At 41.3% G+C, this 16,180-nt stretch overlaps 1 protein-coding gene across 4 annotated transcripts in view; it reads right to left on the reverse strand.

The window, feature by feature from the left end:
• The window catches only part of pard3ba (par-3 family cell polarity regulator beta a), a 146,636-nt gene that overhangs the window by 84,414 nt on the left and 46,042 nt on the right, over positions 1-16,180 (reverse strand). For all 4 annotated transcript variants that reach the window (XM_088291030.1, XM_088291029.1, XM_088291031.1 and 1 more), the window contains 6 exons: positions 15,813-15,899; positions 15,329-15,454; positions 9,567-10,048; positions 7,052-7,191; positions 6,672-6,800; positions 2,579-2,764 (listed from right to left, as the gene is read on the reverse strand). In XM_088291030.1, coding sequence (XP_088147156.1) covers positions 2,579-2,764; positions 6,672-6,800; positions 7,052-7,191; positions 9,567-10,048; positions 15,329-15,454; positions 15,813-15,899 — 1,150 coding nt within the window. The remainder of the gene's footprint in view (positions 1-2,578; positions 2,765-6,671; positions 6,801-7,051; positions 7,192-9,566; positions 10,049-15,328; positions 15,455-15,812; positions 15,900-16,180) is intronic.

A 16,180-nucleotide genomic window follows, 5' to 3' on the forward strand; every position in this document is an offset into this window, starting at 1 on the left:
GATATTGTCAAACTCTCTACAATAAAGATATATTATACTATGATGTTTGGATATCATAACATCCCTAAATTGGATTCAAAACTTCCACTTCTATCAATGGAAACCTTTTTCTTTTTAGTTTTAAATGGCTTATTTTAACTAGAATCAAATCTGAAAAGTAGGTAAAATCCTGGTCAGTTATTGTGCCTGTTGCTGCTACAAATCCTTGTTGTGGAGTAAGAAAACACAATGCTAAATCTAGCGATGTATCACACCATGCAATTACCATGACTATGACTACTTTTTTGTTTAATCTTTTTCTTCTTTTTTCGTTTGGAGGTTGGCAAATTCTTGTAGCCACAGGTGGCAATGCACCAAATACATTTGCCAACAGTCAAAAGAAATTAAACACAATTACTGAACGGAAATTTTGGGTGCCAGCCTGAGCTCTAATTTCATTCTGTCAAAATCGCACCTGAGTAGAAGCCTTACGACAAGCCAACCTACTAAAAAAGTGCAACCCAGAAATGTGGTACAGTGAAAGCCTAAACAATTAGAAATGGATTAAATTTGCTACATTAGATATTTGCCAATTGCAGCCGGTCTTTTTTTTGCCTTTGACTGCTGAGCACAGTGGATCTTCAAATGAAAAAAAAATATGTTCTTTTTGTTGTCATTGTTGTTGTTTTTTTTGTTCCGAGAGGACATGGATTGGGCAATCAAATCACACACACAGAAATAAAACTTGTCTTCTAGGTACTAAAAATCATATGGTGTAGTTGTTTTTAATTCATGGGTTTGACCAGTCTTGGCATAAAACCCATGAAAAAAAAGAAGCGGAAAAAAACAAATGTGTCGATTATTAGCAAGAACACAAGCTTCCTTTGGTCCCTTGAAATGAGTGATATAAATGAACGCTATTGTTATTTTTGTCAGGAAATAATTAAAATAATTGAAGGCGTGGCAGTAGAGTATAAATAAAGAGTCAGTATAGGCCAACTCAACAAAACGTTTCATATTTGTATTATTTATGTATTTTTGTTCATTTTTATGTTGTCCCTGTACTTGGGGAGTTTTTTCCCTGTCCATGCAATTTGGCTGTGGGCACATGAAGGTTGTTTCACGTGTGCATTGAACGTAAGAACAAAGCCATATTGGATGTGTCACTTAAAATTTACTTGGGAATATACAAAGATTAGGTGGGAGTTTTGCAAATCGAGCCTACATTTTCTTGTGCTCTCCAATAGGTAGTCATTAAGATGTGGATCAGAAATAAAGTGGAAAAACTATTTTCAAATGAGTTTCAGAGAAATAGGTTAGTTCTCACCATGAGTCTTTTTTTTTTTCATCTCCTCCCATCTGCCTGCTGAGTGACGGTTAGCATGACATTTCTCGGTGGAACATAGCCTCCCCTCCTCCGCCCGGCCTGCCGCCGTAAAGTCTCAATGAGTGCCTGTGCTGCTTTTCATTAGCATGCATCAATACTGAGGAAGAGACACGCAAGCCCTCGGGTATTATGACCCAATGAGTCGTTCCATGTTTCATTATTTTCTCCCACGTTGCATCTTCTAGATCTTTTCCATCTTTTCTGTTGTGTGACACTGCTTATTACACTACTTCCTCACTACTGTCTTCTTTTTCCCCCGGTTTTCTTGCGCTTGTGTGGTATCTTGTCCCAGAAACCTGCTTTGCAGGTTTGTTATTGGCCCATTCTATCTGAGTGCAATCTGCACAAGCAGCTGTCAGAAAATATACTTCTGAAGTGACTTTAGGGAGCTCCTGTCTAGGTTCTCAGATCCCAGACCACCCATTTATCTTCAATGCCACAATCCTCTCAATGTGCTTGCTCGTCATGTGCTACAGATCTGAGAGCAGCAAAGAGGGGCACTAGGGGCTGACATGTTAAACAAGGGGGAAAAAGAAATGGAGGCCAAGTGATGGAATTTCCAAACTGCTGAAATGGGTGGTGGTGGTTTTTTTTGCCTTGTGTTGGCACTCACAACTAGGAGTGCTGAGTGATCAAGATAAGATGGCTGCAGAGTTGATGAGACGAGGCCACTTGAGGTCAATGGGGGTCAAGGGTCTGCACAAGGGATGCCCTGCATACGGGAGGAGCAGTGGCGTCGGTGAAAGACAGGAAGAAAGACAAAGAGTCGGCGGGTGGGAAAGGAGCAGATAACAGGAAAAGACATGAGGAAAAGAGAAAATGGCAAAAGCCAGACAAATGAATGAACAATGGCAAGAATAATGGCAAGGGTAGGATGAATGAACATCAATCCATCAAGAGGTTTTTTCATGCCTTGTATTCTCCATGTAGATGTACCGTTTTCTACTGATTGATTACAGACAAAATACGACATTAAATATGCAATTCATTTAATTGCACGTATCGAAAAAACAGGATTCGCTAGGTGTACACACAGTTGCAAACCTTTGCCACTCATTGAGATACGGCCTTTAGTTAGACCTTGTGAATATTGACACCTTGAAATCCTATTTCTCTACATGCACTACTCCCTTTGTGTATGTAATCACGTGACAAGTGAAAAATGTGGTTGAAAATTTGACTTTAGTTGGTCAGTAAAAACAGATGTTGTACCTTGTAGGCAGCACCTCCATGGATGATGGACTTGATGAAAATGCCCAAGTCCTCGCCAGTCTCTCGAGACTTGTTGCCCTTCAAGCTGACACCAAGACCGGCAGAACCCGTCTCGTTGAGTGGGATTTCATACATGAGCTGCTCCCTGCCATCCTCCAACACCAGACTTCCGGCATCTTCACCTTTCTAAAAGAGAAAGAAAGACGGACGGCGGAAGCCCCTGTGTATGAATGACATTTAGAAAGATTAAAGCTTCTTTGCCCACTTTTAATAACTACGGCTGTGTATGATCACTGAAGCTTGAGCTCCAAGTCAATTGAACGAACTGATCTCATATGTTCGGACAAACCAAAAATATTGGGATTGAAAGGAAGTGAACGTGGCTAGGTTTAGAAAAAACAAAAAACAACATGAACCAGAGAGAAGCAGGTGTTTTGTACTGAAAAGGGAGATGAAGGAGCAGAGTGTAAAATAATATAGTACTGTGGAGAGGTTATTCCATTTTGAAATGAAAGGCACAGATGGAAAGCGAGCCATCTTTAACGGAAACATAATAACCTTTTCTTACTTCCTGCTAGAGGACGGTGGAGAGGAAGGGTGGGGGAGGCACAGAAGAGCATTTAAAAGTGATAAGCCATCCCTGAGGTATACACGCTTCTGTCGCTCAATGCTGATTCTTTACATTTAATCTCTCAATCCCTTCCTTCTCCCACCCTCTTTGTCCCCAGGCTCTACTTTCTCCCTCTTTTCCAACCACTCTCTCTGGTTGTTAATGTTAGGAAAATGACTGTAGAGACTTCAACGGCAGCCAATGGTGAGATGAAGTTACAAATTATTAACAGCAGAGGGGAAGGAAACTGTCATTAGAGCGTGGCAAAATGGAGAGCAAACAAAAAGGAATGGATTGCAACACTCAGAGACAAGAGGCACCACATTGACCACAAGCCTGACCCCACGCAACATATCCGTATCTATATACTGTCTTTGATGATCTTAAACAGCGAAGTGCTGAAAATAGACAAAATAATAATTATTTGATGAGAGGGCACAAATGTATATTCACCAGCTCCATATTGCACAAACAGCTTTACATTACATCAAACAACAACTGCTGCAAAAGGCCATTATAGTTTTTGCAGGCATGCCATCTAACTTATGACGGAAATTTCCAAATGACAAAGCGCACCTGATTTAAAGCTGTAACAGCTAAATTTAGTCATTGATAAAACATGGGCACACTGTATATTTTATGCTTCACTTCATTAGATGCAGGTCTCCATGTTACAACATGTGATATTTGCAAAGAAAAACACAGGTATATGCTTTTAGCCCAACGATGCCAAAACATAGCTTGTTACATACAGTCGCCTACCAGAAATGTAATGGATCGATATCTTTCTCCTCCTGTGCACTAAACCTAACACTGCCCCAGAATTCCTTTGCTGCACACTTTTTTGATCGCTCTCATTAATGCTTATGTCACAAGGCAAATTTGCCAATGAGCTTGACCCATCCTCATCATCACACCAGGGCTTCCTTTTGAACCCGTGATTGTGGATTATTTGACAGCACCCACTGGTAGCAATAGTAATATTTGCTCTTAGCGTGTGGCCAATTTTTGAAAAGGATTTTGTTATCTAAACCCCACTACTGAAAACTCTGAGGGCCACTTCAAATACAAAATTCCCAATGATATTGAGTGATTGCAAATACGTTGTTTTGACAATCATTTTTCCTCTGAAAATGTATTGGCAGCATAAAGCCTCTTAGTAAAAAATAAATTAACTGTCACATTCAAAGTTGCAGTGTTCAAAGCATGGGCATAAAGTAGCGGCTTGCAGTCTGAAAATTACAGTACATAACTATTGAATGCAAAAACATAAAATTGGTCTTATACATGAAGTGTAGAGTATTGAGTACTGACTCCACCAACTGCTGATGTGGCACCTGAGGCTCAGTGGTGGTATAAATTCAAAATGCTCTTTGCTTGAGGGCACATTGCGTCCCTAGGGTGGCTGAGACCCCGTGGCTCTGTTGTGCGACCCCTGCTCCCGCCACTAATGGCCCTCAGCAATGGATTTTAACAAGTTTGCAGGGAGGAGACAGACCACCCTCTTCAACACCCAAATGACAGACAAAAAGGAGCTTTTTCTCTCCTCTGTGAGGGTGGTGTGGAGTGAGTGATACACAGCGATTACATACAGAGGCTTTTGTCATGGAGGATTTCAAGATGGGGGTAATGGTGGGGTGGGGGACGTTCAAAGCGGCAGGATTAGTGATGAGAGCGACATTCAATTAAGATGAGATCTCGCCGTGTGCTACTGTACCGCCGGAGCTCCCAATTAATCGCCTTAATGTCTGCTTCCATGGCGCTTTACACCTTTGCCACACAATGAGAAGTGGGGATAGCAAAACGAGGGATTGAAAAGAATAATGTTCACGGTGGCAAAGTGGTGGGTCCGGGTGAGGTTGACAAAATGGAAAAGGACCAGTGCTGCAATGTCACTTTCTGCCTGGCGAACTCATTTCCTGCAGACTGACCTAAGCTTGCAGGCTGAGGTTCAACCATGTGCAGAGTGACCCCTCCATCCCGTCCTTCGTAAAAAAGAAATAAAAGAGGAAAAAAAATCCATGCATGCAAGCAGGCACTCTGATTTTAACTCAATGACAAAACATCTATAATATCTGCAAATGCAGGCAGGCATGAAGGTGCAATTAGGACGTATTTGTATCTTTTGTTGTGTGGAAGGTACAGAAGGACAAAAAATGAGATGTCCATTTGTATAGAAATAACGCAAAATTTACTGTTATTCCACTGACTGAAAGGGGCCGAGGTCCCTCACAGCTTGGTTGAGCACTTTTGCGTGCTGCTTGCTACTCAGGAAACATCAATAGCCACTATTAAAACGAATCAATCAGCAGCTCAGCTCGCTCTACGTGACAAGTCTACTTGTGCACAGAAGATAAAAGCAACTATATGAAAGCTACAGCGAAGAATATAAATCACAAGGTAGTTTGGCATCGGTGTGATGAACTGAGCAATGGAACCCTTTCAGCCAGATGACCTGATCCTTAACTGCTGAATCAGCAAGTGTGCTTTTTTGCAGTGGCAGACTTTACGGCTGACGTTATTTAAACAAGCGTGAATTAGCTTGTGAAAGTGCGTAAGTGCGGGTATGTGTGCGCGTGGAAACTTAAAGGCGAGCTCTCACAGTCCCCACCAAATTGTAAAGCCTTTTGATAGAGACAAGTGAAAGCACACTATCATGCCTCTCTATCCTTTATGACTCTCCATCTAATGTATAAAAACAAGCAACTGTTGTAAAACGATTAGAGAGGCGCTTTGGAGTGCACTTGTTTTACCAAGAGGCCCATTAATGACCCTGTATATTACCTATATTCAGAAGCAGTGACCGGGCTTTTTAAATATTGTGAGATTCGTTTGACTATGGATGAATTATGTGTACTATGTTAAATTACTTCCAGATGATATTAGATATTAGGTGTTTACAAAAATGTGTGCAGCACAATGGACAGAGATCAAAAGATGCAGAACCGGGAATCCACATCTAGCGTTTGTGTGTTTATTGTTATCACCCCCTAGGAGACCTATCTGAACATGGTGCCCTCTGAACTCGTCAGCCTCAACAGGCATAGTTTCTCTCATCACCCGCCGTGTGCCAACAAGCGCGGCTGTGCTCACACACTTCCTGTGGGACTGCTGTGGCTTATGTGTGACTTCCTCTGGCATGGCTGAGTCAACAAACTGTAATGGGACGGGAAAGCTGGAGCGTGTTTTGCGTATGTTTGCATGTCCATCCATGTGGTTGTTTATAGGCAAAGGGGCATCAACATAAAGGCGTTCGATCCTTTGAGAGGGGAAAGGGGTAAAGTGACACAATGTGCAGGAAATGGTAAAAACAACAACAAAAAAGGGAGACCACAAAAGAGCATGGGATGGGAGGAGACAGTAAAAAGGGGACAATAGTAATGAGCATCAGGGGGAGACAGACAAGCCAGCAATGACGATAAAAAGTGTAATTGCGCAGGTATAAGGGATGCTGCATTCTCATAAAGTTGAGCACTTCCTTACCAGTTCCCGTGGCAAGAAGACGTCCTCCTGTCGGGCCACTAGCACACAAACACTTTCGCCCTGTTTGGTACTGCGCAGAATGGCCACAAGTTCCTCTTGGCTACGGCCTGTCATGTCCATTCCATTCACCTAGACACATCAGCAGCACAGCTGATAAAGACGACCTTCATTTACACAACATTTAAGGTCAAGGCGCTTTGATTCTTTTTGTTCGTTTACGGAATACAAAATCCAATTTGCCATGTTGCATCATCTGACATCTGAGTCAGTCAATGTTCGCCAAAACATTATTTTCATGAGCTTTAGTCATTCTCAAACAGCAAGGGTCTGCTGCCAATAATGTACGACCTCCTTCTTTCTGTACACAACTGCTGTCTTACCTCGAGGATGCGGTCACCAGGTTGCAGGCGCCCATCTTTGATTGCTGCACCGCGTTGCAGTATATTCTTCACCAGAATTGGTCCGGGCCCACTAGAAGATGAGTCCCGAGTCACCACTGTGAAGCCCAGACCCTCTGCACCTACAGAAGGAAAATCAGAATTCACTTTCGCATGTCTAAATCCCTTGTTTTTTTTTCCTTTCTTTTTTAATCTTATCAAACAATCTGTGGTGAGTATAGTGTGCCAATACTAGATTTTTGTGCATAAATGAACAATGTTGAACGGTGTTGAAATTCAAGATTCAAGGCACCGCTGTATGAATTTATTGATATCAACCTTTTGTTCACAGTTTTCTCAGGCTGTAATGGTACCCTACATGTTCGCAAGTCATTGCATTTCTCTGGAAAATATAAACAAAAAACTCATACAAGTGACTCTTCACTCTGCTGTCAATGTCCACTCATGCTGACATGCGGGAATCTGCCTTTAATTTCACGTGTGACCAGCACTTGCGGTAAGTGATGCAGGGTGGACACAAAAAAAGATGGGAGGTTAGAGCGTAGAATATGGGAGTTCCATATAACTCTGCTCTTCAGCTTCCTTCCATGAGGAAGCAACAGCATTTCCACTAAGATTTTCCATCAGTCCAGACCGAGAGCCATGGTCTCTCCATATACAAGTGAATGTGCATCTCTGAAGCCACACACAGGCAAGAGCCATTAAACCCAGTCGGCCAATTGCACCATGTTCTTTCTTTCCGTGCAAACCCAACGCAATCAGTGATATGTTCCGTGCTTGCTGTCTGTGTGTTGGTGTGTGTAGGGAGAGCAAAGCCAGCGTGGCATACTAAGGAAGCACACGATGCTATCTGCTACGTGCTTTAAGCCTCTGCCTGCCCTACATTAGTGCATCGAAACCAAGCCGCCTGTCAATCACAAAGCGAAAAAAAGGCTGTGGCCGAGTGAGAAAACATTATAACCCCCTAAATATTTTTCGCTCTGATCAGGTGAAAGACGGGGAATGCAACAATCAAACAAAAGAAAAAAGCAGTGAAAAGCCTTCAAAGGTATTGCCCCAATTCTTTCAACTTCATTTTGAGACTTTCAAGTAAAGTATGGCCAGCAAAGTCTTACGGTGGTAACTTAGCGCTTCTGCTTCACAGTTGAGGTTTCGTCTTCAGCCCACCTGAGTGGAGTTTGCATGTTGTGAATGCTTCTTGGACTATAATGTATGGAGCCTGCAATCAATCCAGGGCATAGACCACCATTTGCCCAAAGCTAGGATAGGCTCAAACCCACATGGGACCAAGAGGACAAGCATAATAGGAAACGGATGGATGGAGCATTACTACTGTTAAGGCAACAGATTGCAACTATTACTCAAATTAAAGGCTATCTACAGTAGAGCATGTGTTAAATTTTAGATAAAAAAAAAATACAGGTAATATAGCGATTCATACATTAAAACAGGGATGGGCAAATTACTGTTCTCAAGCGCCACTTTGGATTTTTAAAAGCAGCAGATGAACCAAGTCAATAAAGTGTGTGAAAGTGTCAGTAAAATAAACTTCTCATGGTACTGTTGGTTCTTTTAATAGTCAGTCCCAAACCCAGATTGGGCGAGAGGGTGTTGGGGTAGCAAACACAAGAAGGAAGGGTTCTGTAAGGAAGGGCATCCAGTGTAAAACTGTGCCAAACAAATCATGCGAGTGCCTTGGTTAGCGACCTCTAATGGGACAACCCATAAATTACATTTAACATCTAGGATTGTTATTTTGTCATTTGCAACAAATCAATTACCGTATTTTTACAACCATAGGCGCTAAAACATACGCTGTTTTGCGAAAGGCAGTGGGGGTAGGGGACAAAGCTGAGTTAGTAACATGTCAATGACAGTCCGGCAATACCGTATGCTTTCTATCTCTCCCGGCTGCAACCCACCTGATTGAAATGATCAGCTCATCAGCAAACTCTGAAGAAGCCTGATAAGTATCCTGCTCATTTGAATGACAGGGGTGTTGCATGCAGGACGCTGGCCCTCATGGACTGGAATTTGACACCCCTGGACTACGACATCGTGGACAGCGGCCCTTTTATCTTTCTTTCTGACGAACATACATATTGGTCTGTTGTCAACTGACTGACTCAAACTGTAACCAACAGGAGGGTGCAAACATGCACCATAAAATGCTCCTAGTTGGTCAGTTATAGGACGCCCTGTCCATTTTGGAGAAAATTTGGGACTTTTAGGAGCTCCTTATGGTCGTGAAAATATGGTAAATTATTTAATGGGATACATTTGAAAATTACAAAACAAAAATGTATCAACACATAAACCAATAGGACCAAAAACACTTCTAAATCAATTCAACAATTATGACAGGACTCCTGTTATGAAGCAAAAATGATTGATGGGCTTGAACAGAGCAGGTTGTATGTGGCCTGTGGGCATATTTTGCCCACCAATAGTTTAAAACCTAACAACAAATAAGCGTAGATGAACATACTGAATGTACCTTTCTTCAGGTCAATTTTGATCCTCTTGCCACCTTTCTTGTTTGTGAGGATGGATGGGCCAGACACACCAGATCTTTTATTGGCTGGAGGGCTCTGCCTGCGGCTCCTCGGTGGGGAAGAACTAGCAGCCCGTACTTGAGGTGTGGGAGAAATTCTTTCTGTCTGGGATTTGCCATACAGAGAATCTGCTGACAGCGGGTTCACAGAGGTTGCTGCTGGGCTGAGCAGAGGTGGTTCCGGGGTTTTTGCTCTTTTATTTTGACGGGTCAAGCTTTCATTGGGTTTGGACTCTTGTTTGGGCATGGGTTGGAGATCAATTTTGGCACGGGTCACCATTGGACTCTTTGCTTTAGAGTCTTTGCTGTCTCCACTGAACAGTTGACCAATCAGGCCCTTCTCGTAGCGTGGTTTGTTGACAACAGGGACAACTTCCAATTGCATAGAAGGAGAGGACAAGGCCTGACGGAACACTTCCTGTGAACTACAAGAAGAGAAATGGGGTTAAAGCAATCTATCCATCGATGTAACTATTGAAAGTGAAGTTGAAAGGAGACGTCAAAATGCATATAGGATATAACTGTAGAGCCGGTGAATGTTTGTGAACTACTCCAACGTTGCAAATTCGCTAAAGGAAATTGCCAGGCAAACGTTAATAGCAAAAAAGACACAAGATACAGAAAATAATGGTTATGTGTCCTTAAATGAGCTGGTACTAAGAAGAGAAAGAAGAGAAGAACAATCGGGACAGGGGATTGACGGTGTGTGTGCTCTCTGCAGTAGACAGAATCGTATTAAGACGCACACTATTTACGAGATAGAGCAGACGGAAAATGGGGTTTCTTTTTTTTTTTCTGGCAAACAGAGTGACAGGTAAAGTATCAGGTTATATAGTAATGCTGGATGGCTTTCCTGGTTTCATTTCTTAATGAAATCCTTGAGACTTAATCCCAGAGTTGTTTTCCAATGGGCAGTTCCATTTTTCCATTAAATACTTTTTTTTTCCCACCTCGGGCAGGGCGGTGGAGAGGCACACAGTGAAGTAAAGTAGGCTTTTAGCTTTCGTTTTCAGATAAAGCCCACGACTGATATCACAAAATTTCAGGAAATATTGCAATATCTATATTTTATTAGAATTATTTATTAATATATTATTAAATAATATGAAAACCTCTCCAAGTACATCCAACCATCCATTATCTAAGCTGCTTTTCCTCACGATGGTCGTGGGCATGCTGGAGCCTGTCCCAGCTGTCTTCCATGCAGACACGGGGAGAGCATGCAAAATCCAGTCAGGAAGGCCAGGGATGGAATTCAACCCACAACCTCTGCATTGTGAGGCGGACGTGCGAAGCATCGCGCCGCCTTCTACATCTCAATATAAATAATAGGGATTGAAACAGCATCTCTGGGAGGCTATCTACATCCTGCAAAGAAATTCAAGTTGAAACTCTTCTAAGAGTTCATGGACAGAACAATTATGAAGCTGCTATCAAAAAGGGGTCCTCGAAAATGCAATTTGAACAGTTACAATGTTTTTGAATGAGGTTTTTAATTTGATTAAACATGACCGCCTTATGCTGTAAATTCAACAAATGACTAATTTCAGTACTTTGCAAGCTATAAAATGTTTTTAAACTCAGGGATGTGTAGTAATTTGGAGCAGCTAATTTTATTAATTTTTTTATTTTTGCCCAAAAAATACTGTCATAATTGGGTGTTTTGTTAAAAAATATTGGTAAAATACTCTTAAGGTTTGATGACTAGAAAATGATGCAGATTGTCATTCGCATCACTATTGTGGAAAACCAAAGACAATATATTATTTGCCTAAAATAGGAAGTCCTAAATTACGGCGCTAATCGAAATTTACCCTTTAATAACAAATAAATAATACACCTATTATACTTCATATTAATAAAATTACCGTATTTTCGCAGTCATAAGGCGCACTTAAAAGTCCCAAATCTTCCCCTAAACTAACACAGCACCTTGTAAGGCGACTGCGCTCATTATATGGACAAAGTATCACTCGCGACCATCAACCCTTTTACTCATTGGGCTGTTCGGAGTGCATGTTAGCACACCCTGCTGGACAAAGTGTGAGTCATCTATGCTTCAAAGTGACCATGACTATACATTATGTGACTATGGTGTTTGGGTGATGGTGTGGGAGAAAGCTGGACAAAAGGGCAGCTGTCCACAATGTTGTAGTCTGTCTTATCATTTATGTTATTGCAAGCAAGAAACGTCCCAGGTTTAGACAACAGACAAAAAGCCCAAAGCATAACAGCACATCTCTCTAAAACAGCCATGCAAATCTCTCTAAACAGCCATGTGATTTGGCTGAGTCTGAGTGGCTCCCAGAAGGCATTGCTCTAATGGCTCCCAAGAAGCCATTGCTATATCATTTTGTGTTATTTTTATTTCTTTTTGGTATATTGATGGCATGAGAGATACATATTTGTGTTAATCTTATTTCTTTGTTTCATTGTTTGCTTGTATGCTGATTTTTATTTTTATTTTTTATTTTTTTTTTGAAACCGTGGACTCTAAGGAGTGTGGTGACCAGTGAAGTCCCTCCCCTGACGTAGTCTCGTAGACAATTGCCATGATACCTATTATTGGTTAGAGTCATTGTTAATGATAGCGATTGTCAATGGTATCATGGCAACTGTCTTTGAAATGTGGCGATTGCTTATGGTATTGAGGCAAAGTGAATTACCATGGGCTGAGTCAGCGCAAGCAGCCGAGCTATTGCTATGCTAAAAGCAGCTGAGCTAGCACCTTGCCGAGCTATTGCTATGCTAAAAGCAGCTGAGCTAGCGCCTTGTAAGGCGGCGCGCCCAGTGTGTGATTCAAAGACAGAAATAGCACCCTCAACAGGTGTTGCGCCCTTTGAGGCAGCGTGTCCTATGACTGCGAAAATACGGTAATTAAAATAAAAACTAAGATGGTGTACTTACCAAGTGTTCACATTCTATTACAAATGTGACCTCGCATATGCATCCTGATACGTAAGTAAATGTGCTCCAGTGTGTCGGGGCGTTTCTAAAGAGGGGCAACTCGATAGAAGGTAAAAATGCATTATTTGGCGAGAAAGATAAGGCAAGGCTTTTCAATCTCATTTCATGGAGCATAAATAAATAGTTGCTGAATTATTACTATCACCATAAATGTCCACTTTAAGCTTCATGTTTCAAGTGGGATTAAATTAATTAAAGTTAAATATAAAGTCGATACTGTCACTCAAAACAACAATGCAGATTCGATCTCCTGGCTGTCAGCACTCTTCCTCCACACACGGTGGGACGTATTTTGGGTGAGGGATACATGCAACCTGGCCGTCCAGCAGCGGTTACATTCCTCAAAAAATCCCATGCATACCCAATTTAGGACCACATATTGAAAGGGGCCGAGTCGGATTTAAAAAAAAATGTGATTGACCCGTTCAGACTGTCATTTAAAAATAACAACAACAAAAAAAACATACAGGTCACATAGCGACAAAAAAATCCAAAGTCAAAACGTCGCAGGTCGAGTACGTCGTAACCGGACGACTTCCCGTATTTGGAACACAGGGACTCATGGCTAAGGTGTCGCTGGAGCCCACTGATGAGCATTGCTACACATGCGCACAAGGTCCGGAATAGTTGGCGTCGCCGTCTGCTTTTGCGGTGTGTTTTTCTGTCATTTTCAGGTCCCACGTACCGACAGTTGGCCACCACGGCCGACGTCGGGTGGTGTGTAGAGGCCTTTAGCATATTTAGGCATTGAGAAAAACACTATACAAATTTACTATCATTATTGCAGGAGATATTTTTCCTATGATCTTGCGCACCTCGGGACTCGGCTGCCATGTTTGAGGTTGACGAATCGTTTTGTTACTTGGCTTAGTGAGAGTTTGAAGAAATAAATTGGATAGACAACATCAAAAAACATAAGGAATGATGTCAGATCAAGGTAAACTGTAACGATAGAAAATGCATGTCATCTCAATTTTAAATGTTTGCATTTTAGTTCTGTACTCTTAAGTAACGCAGATTCATAAAATATAAATCTGTTTTTTGTTGGTCATTTCGTGACACATTTTAGCATCCATGCAATAAGAAATGTTTGAATTGTGTCGGGATCATACATATTGTGGCAGACTCTTTGTTATCATGCGTGTTCATACAGAATAAAATGAATGAACGCAAGCAAACTTGATTCAGTCAACTCGTCTTTCTGTTTTAAGCCTCGTTTATAGTCACGATCTGGACCTCCAATATGACAGACAAGCAAATACTGATCACGTGATTGAAAACTATGTAAAGTACTGATGGTATATATTGAGCTTCCTTTTATTTACTTTCAGTTTTTTTCAACAGTAACATCCTGGGGGTTCATAATAATAAAATAATAATAATAATAATAAAAATAATAATAATAATAATAATGATAAAATATCTTGCAGTTTTTGCTCTCTTTGGAGCCGTACTGGAGGCTAATTTACAGCAAAAAACAAATAAATATGTAAAGCGTAAATACATAGCCAATGTTTATGTGCCATGAGATAAAGAACAACTGAGCCTTCTGCAGCCAGGACAAGACTTTTTGTAAACTGAAAACAGTGCTTCAAGCATTGTAATTTTTAAACCAAATTGTTTGTAAAACAAGATCCCACTGTATATGTCACACCCAAAATAAAATCTGAACTTTTCCCACACATAGGCCATGCTTATTACACATAATGTATTGCCTGATGTGCACGCAGCCTTTGGGAAGAACGAGAGTGAGCTTGATGATGACAAAAAGATGTCAGTCAAAACAGTCAAAGAACTAAAATCCTAAAGCTTACAGCTAAACTTCAGCAGCAATTGCTCCACCGGCGCAAAGACAGTGTGAGTACTGTTGGATGCCACATGAGCAACTGTCTTCCTTATGCAACAATAATGGTTTTTTTCTGGTTGAAAATTACTGCAAAAGCATTGTTGAGTTCCGTCAGCTGGTCTATGTCATTTCTTATTGCCCGACACCATTGACCTAGTATCTTAGATCAGGATAATGATAATGGCAGTGATGATGTGTTGAAAGCACACTATTACAAGTATGAACATTTTCGGACCAACAGCCTGAAGCAAGAACATTGCCTCTTATTTGTAGACCTGTTGGCTATCTGCTCAGACAACCAGACAAAACAAAAACTGCCAACCTTCCTGTAGGATATAAATAGGTGGAATAGTCCAAAAAAACAAAAGCAAAATCGCTGCTAGCGCCACAACAAAAATAATAGATCAGCATAACGGTGTGCGCTTGAACAGAGTAGCTTTGAAAGCCAATCTGAATGCTTCAATGTGTGCGGACTTCATTTAAAAATGAAAATAGTAGCATGTCCACATGGAGCTCATCAAAAAGAATTGCTAACAGTACAAACTAGGATTGGACCGTTCGATTGGGCGGGATTGGAATTGGGCCGATTTCCTTAATTTTGGGGGATCATCTGATGCCTTATCATAAAACCAATCTTCTCTACCGATCTCCTCTCCCTCCACAGAAGTATGAAAAAGTCAGCCAGTGTCCTCTTTTTGCTGCAATTTAAAGAAACACTAAGAATATACTGAATAACTGAGAACTGAGGATGAGACATTCTTTTCAGATGCAGGGGTTAAACCTGTGTAGAAAAGTTGTGGCCTAGTCTGAATTTTAAAGTACATGTTTTTTTGTTGTGTTTTGTGTCGTTCTACGTTTTACAAACACCCTGATCCCTTCCCAAAATACTCACTCTGCAAAGGACTTATCGTGGAGGCTTATTCCATTAATTTGTACGATACACTCGTCCTCTTGAAAAATATTCTCTCTCTTGGTGCGACTGGAGTCCTCAACGTTTTTAATGTGGAGGCCCAACATCCTAGAAAACAGTGAGGAGAAAATGTCAACTCATGGGTGGGTGAACTCATACGGTATATGATGTTACGGACAGCACCAGGATGGCCGAGTGGTCTAAGGCGCCGCGTTCAGGACCCAGTCTCCCCAGGAGGCCTGGGTTCGAATCTCGAATTTCCCCATTGTGGGACTAATAAAGGGCAAATTATTATTATTATTATTATTATTGATTCTCTCATGCATTTCCAGTCAATATTGCCATCTGCTTTTCTGTAATGTTCTCTGATGGACTACAAGTGGCAGGAATAATGTACGGCTGTATTTTAATGTGTAGGTGTGCATGCGTGTGTGTGACTTATATGCGTGTGCGTGCAAGTCCTCACCTTCCACTGAGAGAGGAGCAATAAGGCGTGACTTGTATACCCAGGGGCCCGCGATCGACCAGTAAGTTGACCGTTCTTGTGAGGGCACTGCCAATAAAATGAACACATACACCGTACACAGTTTACATATTAAATAGCAAATATTGCTTATTATGTACTTATGCGCACACAAACACCACACCTTTCCTATGTTTCTAAGTGTGACCACTGCATAATTTTTGTATTTTTGCAAATGCTGATAAAACAAATTAGCTTAAAGATAGCCACTCTAAGTCAAGTATATTTGAGCATGCGTGTGTAAGAGAGCGAGAGAGAAAGGGAAAGACTGGGAAGCAGGTTGCTGCTTCACTGCTTATCAACCTGCTTCT

This window comes from Idiotropiscis lumnitzeri, chromosome 3 (genome assembly GCF_059441095.1).
Source record: "Idiotropiscis lumnitzeri isolate Australia: NSW breed Sydney's pygmy pipehorse chromosome 3, RoL_Ilum_1.0, whole genome shotgun sequence".
Classification (NCBI taxonomy): Eukaryota; Metazoa; Chordata; class Actinopteri; order Syngnathiformes; family Syngnathidae; genus Idiotropiscis; species Idiotropiscis lumnitzeri.